This window comes from Microtus ochrogaster, chromosome X (genome assembly GCF_000317375.1).
Source record: "Microtus ochrogaster isolate Prairie Vole_2 chromosome X, MicOch1.0, whole genome shotgun sequence".
NCBI classification, from domain to species: domain Eukaryota; kingdom Metazoa; phylum Chordata; class Mammalia; order Rodentia; family Cricetidae; genus Microtus; species Microtus ochrogaster.
Genome location: NC_022026.1, coordinates 48,434,878 through 48,459,342, shown reverse-complemented (window position 1 = coordinate 48,459,342; position 24,465 = coordinate 48,434,878). Strand labels below are relative to the sequence as shown.

Sequence of the window (24,465 nt, the reverse complement as noted above, 5' to 3'; positions counted from 1 at the left end):
ATGTATAGCACTAAAATCATCCATTTCAGTAACCACACTGATCATTGTTTACTGCTCTATCTTAACACCATGCTTTTTACACTGTGGATGGAAATTTAATACTTGGTTCTCCAGAATTTTCTTTTTGTAAAATATTGCAGTATTAAAATTCTGTTAGAACACATACTAATCACTTTTAGCCCCCCCCCCCCAAGGTGAAGGCGTAAGTCAAAAACAATCCCACACCAGTTTAGAATTATGATTAATAGGATGGTTATTTATTTAAAGGGGAAAAAACTTACAGATCACCGTCCCAGACAACAGCCCTCTGTGCAATCAGGAAGGGAGTCTAATAGCCGGAAGCAGAGCAGGAAGTAAGAGAGAGAGAGCTAGAAGGGAAGTGGCCATTTTTTTAAAGGGAGAGAGACCACGCCCCAATGGGCTGGTATCTCAGTGGCTATTGGCTGGAGGAGCGGAAGGACCTCCTGCAACACCGCCCCCCAAAAAAACAAAGTGCCTTCATATTAATGGAATGGTATAATGTCAACAATATTGATGATCAAATGTATATTTGACACATATGCAAATTTTCTAATCTATAAATTTTTCTAGTTGTTTATGGTATCCACACCTTTCTTGCAGTGCAAAGTCTTGAACCTCTACTTCTACTTCACACCCCCAACCCGTTCCTTCAAAATCACTCTGCTTTAGTCCACAGTTCATTGAGAGGATGTGGGTTATCATTTCCATTAGGACCATTATTATTAGGAAGTTGATTTTATTTCTTGCATAACTGAATATAAATTAAGAAGTTTGAACTTGGTTTGTAGAAAGTATTGTTTCCCTTTTTTAATTTTTGAGATTATAATGTAAGTATTATAACACTTTCCCCTTCCCTTTGCACCCATCAGAACCCTCCTATATCCCTCCTTCTTCTATGTACATATTAATTCTTACGCTATTCAGAGAAAAAATCATAACTGTATACTCTGAACCTAACCTATTTTATGTTTTTTTTCCAGATTATTTTGACTGGGACAAGTATTTGAAAGAAACTGGTTCTATAAGTGCTCCTTCAGAGTGCTTCAGACAGGTATGCCAAAATTCTGTTGAGACTTTATACATTAATGTACAACCTTAGCATGTGGAAGAGTAACTATGTGGTTTCAGGTTTCTGGTAGTATGAGGAGAAAGTAGGATTATGTTTGTGCCACCCAAAACCAAGTGATCTATTTGCAGTTATTTTGCTAGCTATAGTAAGCCCTTAAAATTGCCCATTTAGAGGGAAAGACAAAAATAGCAAATATAACAAACATAATAATTCGTACTGAAAGAGCTCCATGGAACAGATGTTATTTAAGATTGTTAGAATGAGAAGAAAGAAAACATGCAAAACAATTTAAGTATTAAGAGATGGCACAGAGTAGCTGGAATGCAAGGTAGATAGAGCACTGTAGCATCAAGGCTAAAGGTGTGTAAGGTGTTTGAAGTGTGTTGGAAAGTTTAACTTTATCATAGACTTTGATAGGACTTCTAGTTTGTTCATTTCAAGGGGAATAGCTTAATAGGATTCTTATTTTTTAATGTCTTTCAGGATGTATTTTATAGACTATATTTGTATTTTCTGGATATACAGATGTGTGAGAATAGTGATAACCAGCAAATTTTTTTCTGCATGTCAGTCAAAAGGGAGACTTTTCCTTGAGCCTTGTAACACTGACCTCATTCACCTGCTGTGACTCTACCTAAATAATGTCTCCTAAGTATTCTGGTAACTTAATTTACCATCTGTTTTTCTTATAGTTCATGCATTTTAACACAATGTTGTTTATATATTTAGTCTAAGATTCCACCAACTAATGAATTCCAAGTTGGTATGAAATTGGAAGCCCGTGACCCTCGCAATATTGCTTCAGTGTGCGTTGCTTCTGTTATTGCAACTACTGGTGCCAGATTGCGTTTACGACTGGATGGTAGTGACAATAAGAATGATTTTTGGAGACTTGTTGATTCATCAGACATACAGCCTGTTGGGACCTGTGAACAGGAAGGAGATTTACTTCAACCCCCACTGGGTAAGGAGAAAGAAACAGTTCTTGAATATAGTCTTACTAGTAAGCTAAGCTATTCACTAGAGGTGGTTTGAAGTATCCTTTTAAAAATCACTTAGGCCAGCCGGGCAGTGGTGGGCACGCCTTTAATCCTAGCACTTGGGAGGCAGAGACAAACAGATCTCTGTGACTTTGAGGCCAGGCTGGTCTACACGAGCTAGTTCCAGGACAGGTTCCAAAGTTGTCTGTAGAGAAGCCGTGTCTCGAACTCAGCACCCACCCCCCTCAAAAAAAGTCACTTTGGCCTTCTTACATGTTCATGGCCAGGGAGTTATAGTCGAGGATATATGATGCACTAAGATACTTTCATACATACTGCACAAGTGTGCTAAAAGGCCTCATTTTTTGAACAAATGTTATAGTAATCTTCAGATTTAAAACAGCAAAAGAAATTTTCATATAACATGCATGTAAATTTAGAAACTCCTTTAGAAAAGAAGCCACTATACATCATGTGAGTGACACACCTCTTGATAATGTCCATTGAGCCATTCAACACTTTGGGTATGAAGATGAGGATAGGAAGAATGTGAGATTTTACATTCTGAGAGGAGTACAAGAATCAGTACCTCTTAGACATTGAGAGAGTTCTTTCAGTCCTAACCATTAGACACCAAAGAACCTAGTTACTGTTAGGCATAGAAGAAGATGACAGAATGGAGATTTTAGCAAAGGGCTTAAGTTTAAGCGCATGTAGTGTTTGGTTGGACTATGTTTTTAAAATACAAAATGGTTATGACATATTTTAGAAAAAACCTTTAAGAATTGAATAATATGCATATAATCTGTAGAAAATAAGTGTTTAGTTTATTTGGTCATCATTCTTCATTCTAAGTGAATTTCAGATGTTAGTTTTCATATTCTTTACAATGTTTAAAATAAAAATTGATGTAAAACTCACAATGAATTTTTCCCTATTAGTAAAGTATTTCCCAAGAACCAATAATACATAATATTGAGAATAATTACTTTAGTATTATCTTTTAAATTTTTGTTAATTAAAATTGATTTAGTTTAAGAACTGGAATGTAGCCCAGTGAGACGAGCACACACTTAACATTCACAAAGAGCTTATTATCAATTCTTATTACCAAACATTGTTTTAAAGTAATTTTAAAGGAGATTCAGTGATACTTAGTGACAAGGTGCTTGTTTAGCAGTCTCCCTTCATTGGTTTTTTACCTGTCCAAGATAGGTTTGTTTCAATGTTTTTGGGACTGTATCTCAGTAAACTAGCTCATGTTGCTCTTGAACTATATTGATCCTCCTGTTTCAGTTTCCCAAAGGCTGAGATTATAGGTATGTGCCACTACAAAATAGTTTTTTTTTAAATTTTGCCTTGTTTTTCTTTCTTTTACACTTATGTAGTGTGTGTGGGTGGCTGTGGTGTGGGTGTATACACCTGTGATACAGAACACAAGTGAAGGGCAGAGTACAACCTGGGGAAATCAGTTTTCTTCCTTGTCCCATGTGCTTTCTGGGTATCAAACTCAGGTGGTCAGGCCTGGCAGTAGGAATTGAGTAACAACCATTCCATGTTTCCACTATCACCATTTTTTTCCTAGTTATATTGTGGGGAATTCAGTAAAAGTTTATTTGATAATGACTTGGTCTATCTTAACATTTTTGTATATGTTGCCTGTTGATAGCTCTGTTGTCAGTGATTCACATGCACCTCTATCTTAGTGAATGAATTCATTAAGAGGTCATAGAAACTTTTTTCCAATTCTAGCATTTTGAGGAGGCAGGTTTTCAGTGAAAATGGTTGCTCCAGAAAACAGACTAGCAAACTAGTCCCTGCTATATATGCAAAATGTTGATATAAGTTGGTGAAATTTCTAAACAAGCCTATTTGGGTAACTTCTCTTTTAAATTTAAGATCATGTCTAGTATGTGTAAGAACTGCTAAAGGAAGAGAAGTCTTTTTCCTAATATTTTATAAAAGTTTCAGACATATGCAAAATGTAAAATAATTTTACAATGAGTATCCATAGACTCACTATCTCATTATTTTACCATATTGATTTATTATTTATGTGTTTATCTGTTGTATTTTTATGTATCCCAGAATAGTTGATATTAAATATCCTTCCCTTAAATACTTAAGCATGCATATTGTTACCTAGAATATAGTCATAATTTTTCACCTTTAAAAATTTAAAATAAGATGGCATTTTGTATATGTATATTTGTGAAGTTCAACAGACATGATCTTTTTGAAAGTCAGGGGCTCCAAGAAGAAGGACTAGAAGCCTTTTGCCACCTTTTCCTATTCTTGTGTGGTTTTTGGTTGTAGAATAAAAGGTTTACTGAACTGCAGTTTGTATCAACTGTATTATTATGGCCTGTCCTCAACATAAGTGTGTTTGTTGGCAAGCCTTATCCAATGGCTGCTCTAAAATGAAAGTTTCTGGTTCTACTTAGACTTTGTTGCCAGATGTCAAAGCGATGGTTGTAGCTACAAGAAGATTCATCTCCTTTTACTCAAGTCCTTAGAAAGTCATTCTCGGAAGATGATATGTGAATGTAACCCATTTTTCTCTATTACCATAGTTTCACAGGTTTTTTTTCATATCTAATTTATAAAACAGGGTACAGAATGAATGTTTCATCATGGCCCATGTTCTTACTACGAACACTAACTGGATCTGAACTGGCACCTGCAGGGTTCTTTAAGAAAGTAAGAAAAGCATTACAAGAAATCTCTGTCCTCTATCACATTTTATTTTCTAATGGGAATGCTTAATACTTTGTCTTTTCTGACATAGAAAAAAGTTGTTTTTTTTTTTAAATTGCGGGTTAGCAAATACTTTGTTATGGCCACTGTAACAAAGTGGAGTAATTTATACAGTTAAATATATTTACCCACAGTTTGGAGGCTAGAATAAGAATTAAGGTGCCTTGAAGACTGGTTTATAGTTGACCATCTTCTATTGTCCTTTTATGAACTCTGTGTGTGCACACCTAGTGGGTCTCTTATTAGGTCTCACCAGTCAAACTGGATTAGGGCTCCATTTTCAAATGTTTTCATATTGGTAATACTTCAACAGAAGTTTGGTATAGAACAGACACCATTCATTTTGTAATAGTAACTGAAGTTCTTATGAGTTCATGAATCTGATAGACCCATCACACCCAGAAAGATTCTGTTTTGCTCTGGTTCTTTCTGACCTCTACTCTTAGAATCTTCCTGCCTTTCTTTTTTGCAATGGTTCCTGAGGCTTGTGGTGGTGGGATGGTGGGATGGGGTTATCCCGTTAATAGTTGAGAACATTTATTCTCTGCACAATGACCAGTTGATTAACAGTTTCCTTTGTAGTATAGAAGCTTTTTAATTTCATAAAGTCAAAATTGTTGATTGTTGTATTTATCCTGGGTGACTGGAGCCCTATTCAGCAAGTTCTTACCTCAGTCAATATACTCAAGTGCATTCCCTGCCCTTTCTTCTAGAAGTTTTGCAGTTTCAGCTCTATCATTGAGATTTTTTTATTCGTTTGGCTTGATTTGTGTGAAGGTTGAGAGAAAAGGATCAAATTTCATTTTCCATATATATATATATATATATATATATATATATATATATATATATATTTTGCAATACAATTTGTTTAAATAGCTACTTTTTCCCTAGTGTATGTTTTTGGTATCTTTGTCAGGAAACAGGTAGTTGTAGGTACATGTAATTATACTTGGGTCCTCAGTGCTCTTCCATTGTTCACCATGTCTTCTTGTCCTGGTACCATGCTGGTTTTACAACTATAACTCTATAGTGTAACTTGAAATCAGGAATACTGACACCCTCACCAGTGTTGATTTTATTATTCAGGGCTGTTTTGATTATCTAGGGTATTATTTTGGGCTTTCATATAATTTTAAGATTTTATTTCAGTTTATGTAAAAAATATGTTTTTAGACTATTGGTAGAGATTGCACTGAATCTGTAGGGTTTTTTTTGCTAGGATAACTATTTTTAGCCGGGCGGTGGTGGCGCACGCCTTTAATCCCAGCACTCGGGAGGCAGAGGCAGGCAGATCTCTGTGAGTTCGAGACCAGCCTGGTCTACAGAGCTAGTTCCAGGACAGGCTCCAAAGCCACAGAGAAACCCTGTCTCGAAAAAAAAAAAACATTTTTATAATATTAATACTGCCATTCCTTATGTATAGGAGGTCTCCCTTTCTTGTGTCATCTTCAATTTTTTCTCCAGTGTTTTCAAAATGTTTTCACTGTAGATGGCTAGATTATTTAAACATTAGTTCTAGAGACTCAAGTCTTACTTGAAGGTGTGGACAGCACTTCTGAAGCTTTCTGAATTTCCATGCATGATCTTTCTGTGTCATCATGCTTTTCCACAGACTTACTGTTTTGTGACTGACTTCCAGAGCAATTTCTATTTTTATCTCTTCAGAATAAAATATATCTTTCATATTCTGACACTTCTTTCCTGAAAACAGAGAGGAAACTTTTTAAAGTGATACTTCTCTAGAAGCAATATTTAATATTTTTTGTCAGTGAATCTTAAATTTTTGCCATGTGATAGAATATATTTCTTGTATGTGTGGATGGATCAGGCTAGTTTTGTTTCCTTCTAGATTCTTTGCTTTGCAGGGAAAAAATAAAAAGTTAAAGGAATAGTTTATTATTTTTAAGAATACCTTTCTTCCTAATGAAATGAAGTCTATGTTTGGTTGCTAAGGATTATAAAAGAACACACTGAAAAGATGGATCTTAATATACCTTATCTGTGAAAAATTTAAAAATGTTTTTGTAGGAACCACCACCACCACCCCTAAATAATTTTAAAGTTGGGATGAAGATTGAAGCCGTCGATAGAAAAAATCCATTTTTGATCTGTCCTGCCACAATTGGAGCTGTCAGAGGAGATCAAATTTATATTACTTTTGATGGATGGAATGGGAGATTTGATTATTGGTGCAAATATGACTCTCGGGACATCTTTCCAGTTGGATGGTGCTGCCTCACAGGAGATGTATTGCAGCCACCAGGAAACATTGGTAAGCTAATTATATATTCTTATTTTACATCTTATTTTGATGGCAGTGTGTTTAGTGGTGCCAAATTAGAATGGTAGGTAGACCATTAATAACATTGTATAGTCTAGGTACTAGAGATGATGGAAGTTTAAAAATTAGGGTAATTAGAATTCTTGAGAACTCCTCATGCATCTTATTTTGCAGTTCATGCCAAGTAAGAATATCAGCAAAGCCAAAAGTCACATTAAGAATATTGGAACTGTGTTGTTATAAACCTTGGCTATGTATAGGAGATGGTTATATTTAAAATTGCTTTTGTAATTATTATTCAATTAAAATGTATACTTGAGTTCTGGGGATATACATGCCTCAGTATAGAGTGAATGTGTAGCATACACAGGGCCTTGGATTCTATTCTCAACACCAAGGCGTTTTTAAAAACATTTGCACATGACATTTCATTAGGTACATCTCAACCATAATTTTATAAATTGGACATAAGTATTGGAATATATTTTACATGGTTCTGTTTCTATTTTAAAGATAAACTGGTACTCTGATATTCTCAAGTAAAATCTGTATGCGAGTAAACTTTCTGACTCTGTGCTAGCTGTTGTAGATTTCTTTTCAGTAATTGAAGTTTTTGTCATTTGTAATGGTGTTTCTAGATTGAATACTGTGATCATGTAGATGCCTTCTTTCAGAGAAATGAAATTTCTACAAAATATCAAAGCTTTTTGCAACTCATCCAAGGGCTTAAGCAAGCCTGATGTTATCTTTGTAATAACACTGCTGAGATATACTGGCCTTGAGTTTAATATAAATTTACTGCTGGAATCAAATGTAAACATGATTAAAGTTTACCTCACTAAATGTTATCTGTATCATGAAAAAGAAATATAAAATAAGTAGTTAAGGAATATAGTGGAAGTTAGGGACTAGAAAAAGGCTTATAGGTATGTTTTTATTGTAACTGACTGCCCTTGAAGTCTTCTGTGATTTAATACATCCCATTATAGTATAGGAATACTTACCAGTTTATTGCTGCTGTATCTAGCAAGTAAATGTTAGTGGTCAATTTTGGTAAGTATTTCTGTTACACAGATCTATTTATGATACTAAGGCAGTTAATACATAGTATCTGCTCTTACAAAATTTATCTGCAAGTGAAGAGAAATGGACTGAAGGGTATACCTGTTAAAAATTACAAAAATAGAAAAGTATGGTAAATATGGAAATAGCTCAAACTCTGGAGAGAATGATGATTGAGTAAAGAAAATCTTCAGAGAAATATATGACTGTTGCGAAAGGAGAAGAAATTTGCTATGCAGAATAGAACTGTAGGTAGGTATCACAGGTATAAACTTTGAGTTTACATTGAAAATGGATGAATTTTGCTTAAAACATGGTTGAGTTTGGAATGTGTGAATAAGAATGCTTTTTCCTCTAGTACCATTTTTCTTCTCCATTTAGCTGCATCCCCAGCCATGTGGTGGTTCTGGTTATGATTTTGTGGTGATAGAAATCATACCCAGGACCTCCTTATATGAATCATGCCCGAAGTCCCTTTTGGCTTCTTTCTTTATGTAATAACAAGAAGATATTTGTACATCACTTTGTGCTTTAAACTTTCAGGTTGAAAGAGATTATCCCGAATATTCTATTTCCTTGCTTATTTCTCATACTATTATCACTATGTAGATGATCCCTAATTTAGGATGATTACATTTACATGTTTTGTCAGTACAATTTAGTGAAAGCAATAAACATTCAGGAGAAACCATACTTTGAATAGTAAAATTTAATAATTTTCTAGTCTAGCAATATGTGATAAAATATTTTATCGTGCTAGGCATTGGCAGTAGACAAAAAGGGGGAAAATGTTCTTCTGGTGTTGGTAGTGGATATATGATTCTGTTGGAGACTGTTCATGTTTTCATAGCTGATAATATTTGAAAAATGTCCATATGTGTCTCTTATATCATATATACTTTCTGCTTTTTACTTTGAGTACAGTTTTCAATAAATTAATAAGATATCCAGTATTTTATTTTAAAATAGGATTTTTTTGTTAAAGTTACATGATTTTACCCAACTATAAGCCAGCATAAATCTTCTGAGCATGTTTTAAGATAAATTAAATTTAAGTTTAAGCTATGATGTTCAGCAGGCAAAGTGTATCAAATACATTTCAACTATCAAAATGCAATCCCATCATATCTTGAACAACACATATATTCCTTTATAAAATATGTCCCTACAAATTGCAATTTCATTCTACATGCATTCTATCATATGACTATATGTAATTAATTAAATTTCCAGTTTGTTAGATATTGAAATCCTTTGACTTGTATGTATATTATTAGACTAGATGCTATAAGTACTTTTATGTACATATACTTGCATTTTTCCATATTTCATACAATAATTTGCTGACATAGAGAATATGTTTTTAAGCTAAGGTTAAAGTAAAAGAAAAATGAAGTAGATATTAACCATAATTATCTTTGTATTATTTACTATTTCTTTGAATGCTTATTCTATGCTTTCAAGCAGGAGTACATAAATAACTTAGTTTTTTAACTAAAAATATAATGTAGTAGATTTTGGTATCTAAATTTGATCCTCTAAAAATGTCTAACTGATTCTTTATGTAGTCTTTTCTTATTTTGGAACAGTAGCATTTAGCATTTTCTCAACTGTTTCAAAGTTTGTGTCTTGGGAAGTATTTTATATCTTTAATTTGCAAATAAGAAACAAGCTTTATTTTCTCCTTCTTTATTACTCCCTACACACCAAAAACATATAAATCATGGCTGCCAATTTCTTTGTTCAAAGGATTATATATTTTCTACAACTTACTCTTTACCTCTCTAAATTTCAAACTTAAGATTTTGTACATTTTAAAGCATTTCTTTATCAACTTTATTATTGTAGAACTGTGTGTGTTTAGTTCAAAACTACATAAAGTAGGTTTCTGTCAGGTAGATCAGAAAATGGAGAAGGCTATAAAGCATTCAAGATAGATTTGATCATATTAGCTGACATTCAAATACTCATTTAGATTTTTGCTCTTAATATGCTTTATAATACAGTATAAGCTAATATAATTAGTACATTGAACATTCTCTTCGTTAGGTATGAATTAAATTGCTAGAGGTGCTATCAACCTGAAAAGGCTTGAAATGTAAAACATGATATTTTCTGTCTTATATGAACAGCTTGGATCAAGTGTTTGACTTGTGTGAAAGAGGAAGCTGTTAGAGTGCAAAGAAGTAGCTTGTGGTGAATAAAGAGGCTTTTTTTTCTGATGTAAATATTTCTTGCTAAGTATTATGCTAATTACAAGCAATTGCTACACTTTTAAATCTTCCTTGGTTCTGTGCTATGATATATTTTAGGAGGGTTCTCTTAAGGCTATTAAAAATGCCTTGGTTAAAGGAACATGCAGTTCAGCAGGAATAACTTTCTCGACAGACACAATGGATTGATAGTTAGATTTTGTGTGTCTTTTCATTTCTTTCCAAATTCTCTGACCCAGGGTAACCTTTGGTCCTTCTTGGAAGGCGAAAATGAAGGGAGTTTGAGCAGGTGACTGATGATCCCTGTCTCAACAGCTCACAGACAATATACAAATTACATTACCAGCCCCCTTTATCTACTCCCTTCACTCCTCCCTCCTTAAATCAACAATGCAAATAGCTCCATCCCCATTTGCCAGAAATTCAGGCTTGCTCAGGCAACATGGGCTTTGTTGTTGAGTCCTTTTCTCTAGAAATTCAGTTTTAATCCTGGTTAGGAAGAGTAAGACTATGAAGTGGAACCTAAGTCACTTTAATGGTAAATCCAGCAGCAGCTTGTCATTCTGGGGTCTTTATAAAGGTAGGAATTGTTTTTATATTGTAACTAAAATCTGGGTAAAGAAATCTATTGTCTGCTTTGTTAGTTTTTGTGCACTACATATATTAAAGACTTTAGTTAGACAGTCCTGTTTTAAATATTATTTATTGAAACTTTTAGCACTATTATTTGAATAGTCACTTACAAAAGTTGTTTTTAAAAGGCTTTGGGAAAAATTCAGTCTTTGCTTATTTCTACCATAAAAATGCTTGTATTTTTTAAAAGCAAGGAACAATCTGATTATAAGTAATATTTAGTTATTTAGAATACTAGTTTATAATAAAAGTATTCTAATTTTTTCTTAAGTTTTAGGAATATAACCATAAATAATTTTCCACTGATGTTGAATGAGATATACTAAAAAAATATGCTATGGAAATATAAATAACATTCTGCTGATTATTTTAAAACATTTAATTTTTTATGAAAATTATTCCAATGCCTGCTGTGATTATTTTGAACAGTACAGTGGAAGTCAATGTTAGAAATTGTTCGGGAGGAAAAAAGATACTATGTTTTAAAATTCAAGTGATTTTTAAAAGGTTATATTGCTAGGTGAATTTCAAATTGACCTAAAACTGTTTCTTTTGTGTATGTGCAATTTCTTCTGAAAATATTAAAGATTATAGATATTGTGCTTTTTTTTTAATACTGTCAGGTATATATTAGTAACAGTTGTGAAATAAGATAGTCACCATGGAAACTATTCCCCCAGAGAACTGAAGGGAATAAGTTACAATGTTTCTATGGTTCATAAGCAGAAAGCACATACATCTTTAAAATATGTCTCTAAAGCCCTTCTAAATTCTGGTTGTGATTTCTTGCTTATTGATTTTTTTTTGCTTCTTTACTAGGCTGAATATTTATGAGACACAACTATATAACAGGACTAAAAAAATCATGTAAATGTTGTTAGATCTAGTTTTATTTCAGTATAGAATTATGCCAAGGGGAAAAGAAGCTCTTGTTTTTGTTTTTCAAAGACAAGATCTGTAATATAGGCTAGGCCTGAGCTCACAGCAGCTTTTCTGCCTCCCTCTCCCAAGTGTTGGGATTATAGGCCTCAATAACCATTCTAGTTTTTCCCTTCTGTAACCTTTAAAGATAACTTAAATCCATAAGCCCAGTTTTGAAATAGGATTAAATCAAAGCTGTAGATAGAGCCTTTAAATATTGTTGAATTTTGGCTTAGTTAGCTAGGCATAATGTTTAAAAGCTCTTAAAAATGGCATGTTATTGCTTCGCAAATGACAATGCTATCTATATTTGACACTTTCCAAAGTAAAGTCATTTAGATGAATCCTTAGTTTTCTGAATGTGTCATTTCCTTTTATATAAGCATCACTTTTTATTGTGTGTCTAGGTAGTTTTGATACTGGAAAATGTATTGTTGATTCCTAGAGAGAAATCTATTTGAGTTCTCAAAGAGACTCAGGAAGGATAATGGAGGAGGTAAGGTCTAGACTTGTTGATATTATTAGGGTCTTAGAGTGTGGGTGATAAATAAATGGACAGTTAGTGTAAATCTTCAGATCAGAATTGAGAAATTGATGCAAGACCCACCAAGTTTTAAAATAAAAACCTCGAAGAGTTACTACTAAATATTAAAAACATTATTTTCCTTTGTAGCTATTTCTTTTTTTCTTGTAGCAGTTTGTAAATATTAATAAATATTTGATAGATGGCTGAAACATAACAGAGAATACTGACTCTTGTAAATAGAGATAACATTGTGTTTGTAGAATTCAACTACCTGAACAATAAAGAGGTCTTTTCCTTTATAGAATGCCAAGTCAGACTGTTTGAATGACTTCTACCTAACACAATCAGTCTACAATTGAATTCTGAAATTGCTCAAGACTGAGCAGTAGATTACTGTGTATCAGTTTTGAAGACTCTAAAGATCACTGCTGACATGCACTGAAACTATAGACAGTCATCCCTCAGTATACTGAGGGAATTGGTTCCATGGCCTCTAGACATAGCAAAATACGAGTTTGCCCAAATCCTATATAAAATGGTGGAATGTTTGTATATAACCTATTTATACTATCCTTTATATTTTAAATCATCACTAGAATACAAACCTGGTCCAAAATAAGTGCTTCATAAATAGTTATCATTTAAGAAATAACGGCAAAAGTTTGTATATATTAAGTAGTGGTACAAATTTTTTTCTCAGTGTTATCTGTCCATTGGTGATCAGATCTACAGATTTACTATAGGGCCAGCTATATGACTACTTAAATGCAATGTTATGCTTTATCAAATAATTTTTCTTTAGAATAGCTAATTCTGTTATTTATAGAAGTGGCTAGATTGTTTATCTTTTTGATACATTTTGCACTCTAAATTACAAATTGGTATTTATCACAGTATATTCAGAAAATAAGATAACAGTGGTCAGAGGATAATCTAAAATTGTATATATTCCTTCCTTTTAGAAGTAATGATTGCTAATATTTTAGTATATAAGCTTTAGAATATTTTAATTATACTTGGAATATTAATTGCCAGTACTCATGACCAGTTGGAGACATCTTACAGAGCATGTATTGTATTGTTGTCATGTGTATAGAGTTATAGTGACTTGATTCTATTTGCTTAGATATTCTGTTATTATTATCATTAGTAGATAAACTTTCTCTAAGAAATATTAAAGAAGCAAGAAATTTGTCATCAAGTACTATCCCAATATTTGGTGCAGGTTTTTAACTTTAATGTATAGTCAACATATAAAATTGAAAACACATTTGTTTTTACTCAAAGTAATTACTTTGATGTCAAACAAAATAAACCTTTATATCAATATGAAGAAAACCTAAACATTGTCTTACTGAGAGCACATTGGTGCTTATTTCCAACACTACTTTAAATTGTATTCCTTTGATGTTTGCATGTATGCTTCCTCAAATTTGAACATAAAAAGGTTTTGCCCTCATTACTTAATTCTGTACTTTTTAAAATCCTTTGGCTTTTTAGTGTTTTATATTATAATATTATCATTTTTATCTCAGTTTTTACTAATTTGTGGCTTCTTTGTTTTGGTTAGCTTAAAGGTTTATCAGTTTTATTTGTTTTTCAAAAAACCAAATATTTATTGTTTTGGGGTTTCCATTTCATTAACTTTAGGGCTAGTCATTTTCCCTTCTAGGAATTTTTAGTTTGACTGTTTTTACTTTCCTAAGACCTTTAGATACATCATTAGGTTATTTAATTTGATGTCTGATTTTATTGTAGGCACTCTTAGCTGTGTGTATTTGTAAGTGTATGTGTGTCATCTCTATTAGCCAAACAATTTTAGAATTAATAACGTTTACTATGTAAATTATAGATTTTCTACAAAGGAAATTGTCATGGCATAGTTAGTGAAATATCAGTTTTTAAACTGGACAAAGACACAATTTACCTAGCAGATTATCTTTACACACAATATTAAAATTGTATGAATTATGCCACCAGGTAACTAGAAACTATATCATATGAGAATGAATTTCTTTTTATGATGACACTGTATTAGAATGTATAAATTATTATTAGAAGCTTTAATATTTGGTATGCATACAGGAACCTAATGTGTTCTAGCTTTTAAGTGAACATAATTTTCCTCACTTTATTTCTCAAAAAAGCTGAAAGGAAACCAAGGAGCAAAGCAGTGACTAAACCTTGGAAAGATGGAGCCACAGCTTTGGAAAGTGAAGAAGCAGCTCCAGGTGATTGACTTTTTTTTCTACACCAATCTGCAAGATGATTCCTCTACATTGAATAATAGTGTAGTGTTTTCGGAAGGAAAGGCTCTTTTCTGTTTTAAGAAAAGTAGACCACCTTTAATCCCAGCACTCGGGAGGCAGAGGCAGGCGGATCTCTGTGAGTTTGAGACCAGACTGGTCTACAGAGCTAGTTCCAGGACAGGCTCCAAAACCACAGAAAAACCCTGTCTCGAAAAACAAAAACAAACAAAAAAAAAAGCAAAAGAAAAGTAGACCAATGTAAAATTGCTAGGAATTTTCGCTGTGATAAGTCGGTGGTGCTTGGTATTTAATGAAAGCCTACTTTTGAAAAAAATTAGACTATTTCCTGACTATCTGAAATTCAAATGTACCTAAAATTCCATTTAAGGTTAAAATATTTTTAGTTTTTTTAATGCTTTTCTTTGAAAATTTCGTATAATTTATTTAAATCATATACTTTCCCTGCCCCCTATTCCTCCAGGAGCTTCCCTTACCTCCCTTTCCACCTAAATTCCTGTTTTTTACACTATTAAAAAAGAGAGAGTGAGCAGTCAGGTCTTTGGACTGGAGAGGGAGGGGGAGAGGAGTGGGGGAGGAGAGGAGTGGGGGAGGAGAGGAGTGGGAGGAGGGGGAGGGAAATGGGAGGCTGGGAGGATGAAAAAGAAGTTTGAATTAAGAAGTTATAATTTTTTATCAAAATAAATATAAAATAAAAAAAGAGAGTGAAGCATATAAAAATGGGAATCTGATATGTGTTTTCAGACTATTCTTGAACATGGGGCCTGCCTTGGCATGATACCTAGTACCATTCCAGTGAACAAATTTGATCTCTTATCTAGCAGTTCTCAATTATAAATTGCTTCTTGGCTAGGGCCGGGACTTTGTTCCCACTTCACCTGTGCCACTCTCGGATTTGATCAGGTTTGAACTTGTGTAAGTAAGTATTATACATTTTGTTGCAGTATTTCTCTGTTCCTTTCTGCTTCTGCCCTGTTAGGTCTTGAAAACCCTGTCTCCTTGAAGACTTCTACCTGTAACATGAGGGCCTGTTTGTTGGGATTTTTGTCCCACCTGGTCTCCCAGCCATTTAGTCCCAGAGAAAAATCATACAGAGATCTCTATATTATAAAACTGATTGGCCTATTAGCTCAGTTTTTTTAACTCTTGTAGCTTATATTAGCCCATTATTCTTATCTACGTTAGCCATGTGGCTCAGTACCTTTTTCAGCCAGGCAGATTACATTGTCCTTTTTCCATTGTCTGGTCAGGACTGGGAGGAATGGGCTTCCTCCTTCCCAGAATTCTCCTGTTCTCATTGCCCCACCTCTACACTCTGTCTGGTTGACCCGCCTATACTTTCTACCTGGCCTATCAGCATTTATTTAAAACATAATTGACAAAATACAGACAATTCTCCCATACCATCTACCATCTCTGGTTCTTACAATCTTTTTTGTCCTCACTTCTACATAGATCCTTGAGCCTTGACAGTAGGGGTTTGATATAGACATCCCATGTAAGGTTGAGTATTTCAAACTCTCACTTTCTTAAGATGGTCCACTTGTAGGTTTCTATGTTAATTACCATACATTACATAAAGCTTTTCTGACAATGTTTGAGGGATACACAGATCAGATGAGTATTCATTAGAAATCATTTTATTGTATTTAGCAGAATAATAATGGTAGATTTTCCCCTTAGGGCCCAAGACATATCTAGTCACAGGTTATTGGTCTCATTGGCATGAGATGATCCTTCAGTCCAATGAAAAACTGGTCCATTCCATAACATTCTTGCTACTATTGTACCAGTGAGCATACCTTGAGGGCAGATGGTTGTAGTAATAGGTGCGGGGCTGCGTCCCCAGCACCCTGGCCGCCTCCAGCTAGCTTTACCCAAAATAATTACACAGACATTGTATTCATTTAATCACTGCTTGGCCATTTATATCTAGCCTCTTCTAGGCTAACTCTCGCACCTGGACTAGCCCATCTCTAATAATCTGCTGTAGCCCACAAGGTGGCTTACCAGGGAGATTCTAGCCTACGTCCATCCTGGGTCGGAGCTTCATCGCGTGCGCCTCAGAGAGCAGAGCTCTCGCCTCTGCCCGCAAGAGTGGAGCATCGTGTCTCTCTCTGAGGCGTCTGCCCCGAGAGGAGAGCTGTCGAGTCTGACCTCACTTCCTCTTCCGCCCAGCATTCTGCTCTCTTTACTCCTCCCTCCTGTTTTAACCTATCAGGGCAAGCAGCTTCTTTCTTTAATTAACCAATGACCTTCCTCCATCAGATGGTTATTAGAGCTCAAAGGGTTCATAGCTCTATGAGGTTGATGGTTTCTTTTTTTCTGCTGGCAGTGTCTATAGATATGAACCCTAGATAGTAAGGGTGACGCTTTCAGTTGAGTACCAGCTGGTTTCTCTATGTACCTTGACATCAATGTGTAGTGTGTTCAGCAATTTAAAACTACCTTGAAATTCTTGTCAAGTTGTAGAAGGTTACTAATAGCATAGGCAATGGCCTCTCATGTTAGGGATTTGGTCTATGAGAAACCTTTGGCCACTACCTCAAAAAGAAGTTCCATGTACTAGGGTTTTTATTGGTAGCATATGTTGTCAAGTTGGCTTCTTGTCCCTCCATTAAATATTATCATTTCACTTAAACTCCATTGATTTCAAATTTTTATTTATAAAGATTTTCTTTGCCTGTATCTCTTTTTTTTTTTTGCAGAACTTCTGTTTGCTAGATTTTTGTATTATAGTTGTTGAGTATCTCATCCTATCCCTGAACTACCTGGCTGAATTTATTTACATATTCATTTAAATCCATTTTGAGGTCATTAATCATCTGTAAAAGTAGAGTTTTGAATCCTTTGTCCCGTAGTTTTACCATTTCAACATCTTGGATTAGGTTATATGGTAGTTGGAAATTTTACACACACACACATTCATATCTCTCTCTCTGTGTGAATGTGTTTCGCAAAAGCATGTAGGTACAAGAGACAGAAAAGGGCATTGGATACTCAGCAGCTACAGTTACAGATAGTTGTGAGCCTCTTGCTATGCTTGGAAACTTAACTCAGGTTCTATGGAAGGGAAGCAGAAAATACTTTGAATTGCTGACCCAATTTTTTAGGCCCAATGAGAGTTTATTATTTATTTATATTTATTCTTTTTTACTGATTTTTATTGAGCTCTACATTTTTCTCTGCTCCCCTCCCCACTTCAACCCTACCCCGAGGTCCCCATGCTCCCAATTTACTCAGGAGATCTTGTCTTTTTCTACTTCCCATGTAGGTTAGGTCTACGTAAGTCTCTCTTAGTGTCCTCATTGTTATCTAAGTTCTCTGGAATTGATGTTTGTGGGCTGGTTTTCTTTGCTTTATGTTTAGAAACCACCTATGAGTGAGTACATATGATAATTGTTTTTCTGTGTCTGGGTTACCTCACTCAAAATAATGTTTTCTAGCTCCATCCATTTTCCTGCATAATTCAAGATGTCTTTATAGTTTTAAGATGGTATAATGGAATATGTAAGCTCATACAGAGATGGCCTTTAAGCTTCATATAAAGTGGAGGGTTGGAACATTCGTTGAATGGAACAAAGAGATGGAGGTGGAAACTTAAAACATTTTACATAGTGATGTAACAGGTGACTATACTTAGAAACCGTCTGCAACAGCCATTCCTTCACACCATATCCAGCTCATGGAGCTGTGTGATGAGATTGTTTTTTAATGTTATTTGGTTTGTTATTTTTTTTCTTTGAAGTATACAAATAATGTGACAGACACAGAGACCATATGTATCTTTCGGAATGTTTACTGTGTAGCTCCTTACAAAACAAAATTGCCAACCTCTTGTGACTCAAAGGCAGGAGCTGACTCATTGCTCAGGAGTGATATAGGAAGGGACACTTAATTTAGAAGTATTGGTGGAGATGGACAGTTGTGTAAGTTGTGTAAGGTGTAGAGCCAGAAGAAACATAATGGATTGAATGACAATACAAAGAACTATGGGTAAACTTTGTAACAAGAGTGTAAAACTTGATGAGTTCATGTGAAACAACAGATAGCAAATAAGGGAGTTGAAGGGTGGGCAAGGGGACACTGTTGTCCTGGAGATAAAAGAGTTCCAGAAATTGACAAGAATAACCATTCCCAGGACCTTGGCTGGACTCTTTATTGAAAATGTCAATGTGAAGCTCTATGCTGGTCTAATCCTGAAAATCATGACAGGGAGACAGTGTAAAAAAAAATGTAATGTGAGTAATATGTAAAAAATAGTGGACACATTGAACCAAGAGTTTAAAGTAGCTGTTAAAATAAGAAGACTGGGTTGGTTATATGAGTGCATTAGTTGAAAATAGAGGGTGAAGTTATGCCGATAGTTAAATGATCTTGTATTTGCCTTGGTAACTGAGGATAGACTACTTCTATTCAGTGGTTCATAGAACTAAAATAAGCAGGGCTACAGAGAGAGGGGATGTTTGCTATCACAGCTCTTGTTATGCAAACCGTGTGGTCTTTGGGTAAGGAAGAAACAAGTAGTAGACTGTTTTAACTTACAAAGTTCTGAGAATGAGAGCAGTTGAGCTTTAAACACAAGGGCATTTATGTGTGGTTGTATGTGTTTCATATATCTCCTTAGGAAAGAATTTTTATTTAGAATTACTAGTTTTTAACTATGTAAAATAATCTCTCCAAAATAACCAAATTGTGAAGGTATTAATACTGAAATAGCTCTCATTTTTAAATTGTAAACATAGACACAAGTAACCTGGGAAGTAATTTTCACAAAATAATAAAAATTACCTGAATTTGGCTACCAGGCAACTGGAAGCTACCTATCACGTGGGCATGATGGTAGCTTTTTCAAAATAACACTACAGAATCATCTATATTTTATAATAGGAAGCTTTATTATTTGGCATACAGAACACAATGAAGTACACTGATTATAGCAACTGCAGTCATATATTATTTTTTATTTTTCATTAAATAACCCCCCAAAACTGCAAACAAAAACTCCCAAGGGCAACCAACCCTTTGGAGGTTGAAGACAGACCAGTGAAAGATGATCAAGCAGCCCCAGGCCATTGCTCCGGTTTTTATATTGATTTGCAAGATAATTCCTGTACACTGAATAGTGCTTTCGGAAGGAAAGAATCTTTTCTGTTTTAGGAAAACAAATACAGAAAGTATTTGCTAGTCCAACATTTTTCTTTTAGTGAAAGATTCCTTTTTATAGAAATAGACTATTGCCTCCTTTTTGGAGAATTAGACTATTTCCTGATTATATGAAAATTCAGGGTATATAAATCTTCATTTATATGGCATATTTGTTTAGAATTATTTTCTTTTTATGTCAATGCTTTTATTTTTCCTTTGAGAATTTCATATAATTTATTTTTATCACATTTCTTGTCCTCCCCTAACTCCTCCCAAATTGACTACCAACTCTCCATCCTGTGGAATTCATGTTTTTATTCTCTTAAACAAATGTGGGGGAAAAAACATAAAAAATTGGAGTCTGATTTGTGTTAACTAACTACATTTGAACATATGACCTGCCTTGGTGTGTGTTGATAAAATCATACTGCCATGGGTTTTCATCTGACTTTTTTGAAAGAATTTTCTTTTTAAACTTGAGTGTAAGGCAGTTGTTAAAAGTGAATAAGAGTTTAGTGAATAATGTTGAGATGTGAATAAAGAGTAAAGTTATCGCAGCAATTAAATTTAATTAAATAATCTTTATAAGTCGATATTTGCCCTGGTACTTTAAAATCGACTTCATCCTTTACTGTAAACAGAAGAAGTGGCATAAAAAGGTTCTAGAAAGATGGGACATTTGTTTTCATATGTCAGGTTTATTCATATTTTATGTATGGTCTTTGACCCAGAAGAAGCAATTCTGTAAACTGTTTCACATTATCAAATAACCCCCCCCCCAATGTGTGCATATGTTTTAACTCTCTTCCTACAAAGAGTTTTATTTAGAAATACTACTTTTTAACTAAGTAAAATTTATTTTTCTAATAACCACATGGTGAAGGAATTAGTTATGAATTTTTTTCTCTTGCTAAACTAGTAACAGAGACACAAATGTCCTGGCAGGTATTCCTCACAGATACTATTAAAGTTTTATCTGAATTGGTCTATCAGAAAACTGGAAGCCACGTATCACATGAGCAAGATTGTAGCCTTTTATTGACAACGCTATAGGAGATTCTATGCTTTATTATAGGAGAGTTTATTATTTGGGATACATAAAGCACCATAATTTGTTCTTGCTTTTAATGTAAATTATTTTTATTTTTGTTTCATATCTCTAAGAAGCTGCAGAAAACCCTAAAGACAGTGAATTCACCAACCCTTTTGAGGATGAAGACAGACCTGTAAAAGATGATCAAGCAGCCACAGGTGATTGCTTTAATTTTCCATATTGATTTGCAAGGTAATTCTTGCACAGTGAGTAATGGTGTAATGTTTCAGAAGGAAAGACTTGTTTTCTCTTTTAAGAAAACTTTTAGAAAGTAGCCTAAAGGTAAATTGTTAGAACTTTTAGTGTTCTAGTTCAAAGTTTTTGTTGTTTTAAATCAATGCTTCCTTTTATACTACTTCCTAATTATATGAAATTCTTCATATTATATCTAATTAGATGTAAATATTCATTTATATACAGCAGCTTTGATTTAAATTATTTTTGTTTAGGGCTTTTATTTATTATATAATAATTTTTATACATTTTTATTTTGCTCCTATTCTTTGCTCTCCCCCAAAGCTTCCCAAATTGTTCTCTATGCCTGCAACCTCTGGACTTCATATTCTTACTTTCTCTTAAACAAACATGAAAAACATACAAAAATGGGAATCTGATTTGTGTAAGAACATGTAACCTGCCTTTGTGTGTGGTTGATATAATTAGCATTATTTCATTAAAGAAAATGGGTTTTCCCTTTCTCACAGCTATCAATTCTTGGATAGGACTAGAATTTGTATGCCCACTTCCCCTTCTCCATGCTGAGATTTTGGTAGGCTTGAGAAAGTATAAGACGTGCATTCAGTTGTGGTCTTTGTGAATTCCTTTGTATACCTATTCTGTTGTGTTTTTATTTTTTATTATTTTTTATTTAAAAATCTTTTTTATTTTTTAAAAAAATTCACATAGTATATTTTGATCATATTCTTTCCCCTACCTCAACTCCTCCTTGATTTGATTCTTCTCTGTTGTGTTTTTAAATGCTGTCTGGGGGACATCATTTTCCAGCTCTAGGTCAACTCTTTCTGCCCATTCCTCTATATAGATCCCTGAGCCTTGAGGGGAGGGATGTGATAGACATTCAATTCATGGTTGAGCACTGCAGTCTCTTGCTCTGTGCATGTGGTCCACTTATAAGTCACTGTCTTACCACCACTTTAAGGAGCTTCTCTGGTGATGCTGAAGGGATGCACTGATCAATTAGTATAGCAATCTGTCATAGGAGTCATTTTATTTCTATGTCCAGTCAGCAAAATCATACTAGTAGGATTTTCCCTAAGGCTTTTTACTTGCCTAATCTCGGGTTCTTGGGCTAATTTATAGTGTCAAGTATGGGGGCCATTTAATGCTATGGGTTTTAAATCCTTTCAAAAGTGCTTTGTTACTTCCATAATATTTGGTCTATCTTTGCACCAGTATATTTTATAGGAAGGTTGATTTTGTATATCACTAGGTTAGTATATGGGTCAGATTGATGATTTCTTTGCCCCTTTGGGTAGTGTGTGTAGCCCCTTTTGGCGCTATGAAACATAGCCAGTTAGAGCAAAGCTTCCATTTCAGTACCAGCTAGTTGTTTCCATGTTCCAAGACTTAAATTTATTATGCATTCTGCAAATTAAAACTACCTTGAAATCTTACTGTCAAATTTTAGAGAATAACCAATAGCATTACCAATGGCTTGTAGAATATTAGGGTGGACACAGAGACACTGTTGTCTTGAAGATATAAGAGATCAAGAAATTGCCAAGAATAATCATTTCAGGGTATAAGCTGGAATCTTTTTTGATGATGTCAGTGGGTTGAGGCATCACTGGTATGGTCCTGGTTAACAAGAAAAAGTAATGTAACATTACTAGAATTACTTAAATTTGAACCTGGGGTGTAAGTAAGGTAGTTGTTAAGAATGAAATAAAAAGAGTCTAGTGTATATAGTTCAAATTAGTTGTAGATGAAGTATAGAGTTTTGGTGGCAGTTATCTGATCTTATAATTGCCTTAGTAACTGAGGATAGATTATATCCCTTTTGATGAGTAGAAGTAGAATAAAAATGCTACAAAAAGATGGGAGAGCTTTTATGAATTTATGAATACTTTTGAACACAGAAGTAGTTAAACTGTAGATTGTTTTAAGTTATAAATCCCGTAAAATGAGAATAGTTAATCTTTGAACACAGTTGTATTAGGGTGTGTGTATGTATTTGTGTGTGTGCATGTGTGCTTCATAGCTCTCCTTATTTATAATTGGTATATTTTGCTATATAAAATTCTTTTTATCTGATAACCAAATTGTAAAAGTGTTGATGCTGAAATATCTCTTCTTTTATAAGTGTGAACATTGACACAAAGAACATGACAGATGCTCTTAACACAAAGCATTGTAATTGTCTAAATTAGATTACCAGATAACTAAAAGCTGTATATCATGTAAGCATGATAGTAGCCTTTCCACGACAACGTTATAAGAGAGACTGTATTTTATTATAGAAAGTTTTATTTGACATCCATATCTGAGAATAATGTTTTAACTTTAAATTTATACCTTTTTTTTTTCATTTTATATCTCAACAAAGCTGGGGAAAAACCCAAGGGCAGAGGATTCACCAAACCCGGGAAAGATGAAGCCAGGCCTGGAAAAGATAACCAAGCAACTCCAGGTGATTGTTTTTCTATTTTGATTTGAAAGTTAATTCCTCTATGTTGAATAGTGGTGCAGTATTTCAGAAGGAAAGACTTTTCTGTCTTAAAGAAACAAATACAGAAAATAACTCAATGATTAGAAATTTTCACTGTTCATTCTAATAAACGCTTTCTCTTTGAAGAATTAGACTAAAATGAAGGGCCTTCATTTTAGATAATGAAACTAGTTCTTGATGATATCAAATTGTATTGTATATAAAACTTTCATTTTTGTGGCATTTTGGGTTAAAATTGTTTTTCTGTATTTAATGCTTTTATTTATTCTTTGAAAATCTTATACAATTCAATTTGATCTTATTCTTTTCCATCCCCTAACTCATCTCAAACTATCTTCTGCCACCCTGTCCTTTAAACTTCATGTTCTTTCTCTCTCTTAAAAATAATGAAAATCACATAAAAAAAATTGGGCGTCTCACTTGTGTTAGCCAACTATTCCTGAACATGTGGCCTGCCTTAGAGTATGGTTGATATACTTACCTAGTGTTATTACATTGGAGAAAACTGATTTTCTCTTTCCCAACAGCTATAAACTGTGAATCAGTTTGCTAAGACTGGGACTTTGTGCCCACTTCCCCTCATCCATGCTAAGAATTTGTCAGGTTTGAGCTTATACTCATCTTGTACATTCTGTTACAGTCTTTCTGGTTTCATGTGGTTGTCTACTCAGTTGTTTCTGAAAAAAAAATATTACCTTAGCCGGGCGGTGGTGGCGCACGCCTTTAATCCCAGCACTCGGGATGCAGAGGCAGGCGGATCTCTGTGAGTTCAAGACTAGCCTGGTCTACAGAGCTAGTTCCA

General features: G+C 34.1%; 1 protein-coding gene across 1 annotated transcript in view; it reads left to right on the top strand.

Annotated features, from left to right (window-relative positions):
* The window catches only part of Scml2 (Scm polycomb group protein like 2), a 92,029-nt gene that overhangs the window by 16,445 nt on the left and 51,119 nt on the right, over nucleotides 1–24,465 (top strand). Inside the window, exons 4-10 of the mRNA XM_026784707.1 lie at nucleotides 1,002–1,072; nucleotides 1,820–2,054; nucleotides 4,682–4,770; nucleotides 6,859–7,102; nucleotides 14,614–14,697; nucleotides 21,046–21,132; nucleotides 23,541–23,624. Of these exons, the coding sequence (XP_026640508.1) occupies nucleotides 1,002–1,072; nucleotides 1,820–2,054; nucleotides 4,682–4,770; nucleotides 6,859–7,102; nucleotides 14,614–14,697; nucleotides 21,046–21,132; nucleotides 23,541–23,624 (894 nt within the window). The remainder of the gene's footprint in view (nucleotides 1–1,001; nucleotides 1,073–1,819; nucleotides 2,055–4,681; nucleotides 4,771–6,858; nucleotides 7,103–14,613; nucleotides 14,698–21,045; nucleotides 21,133–23,540; nucleotides 23,625–24,465) is intronic.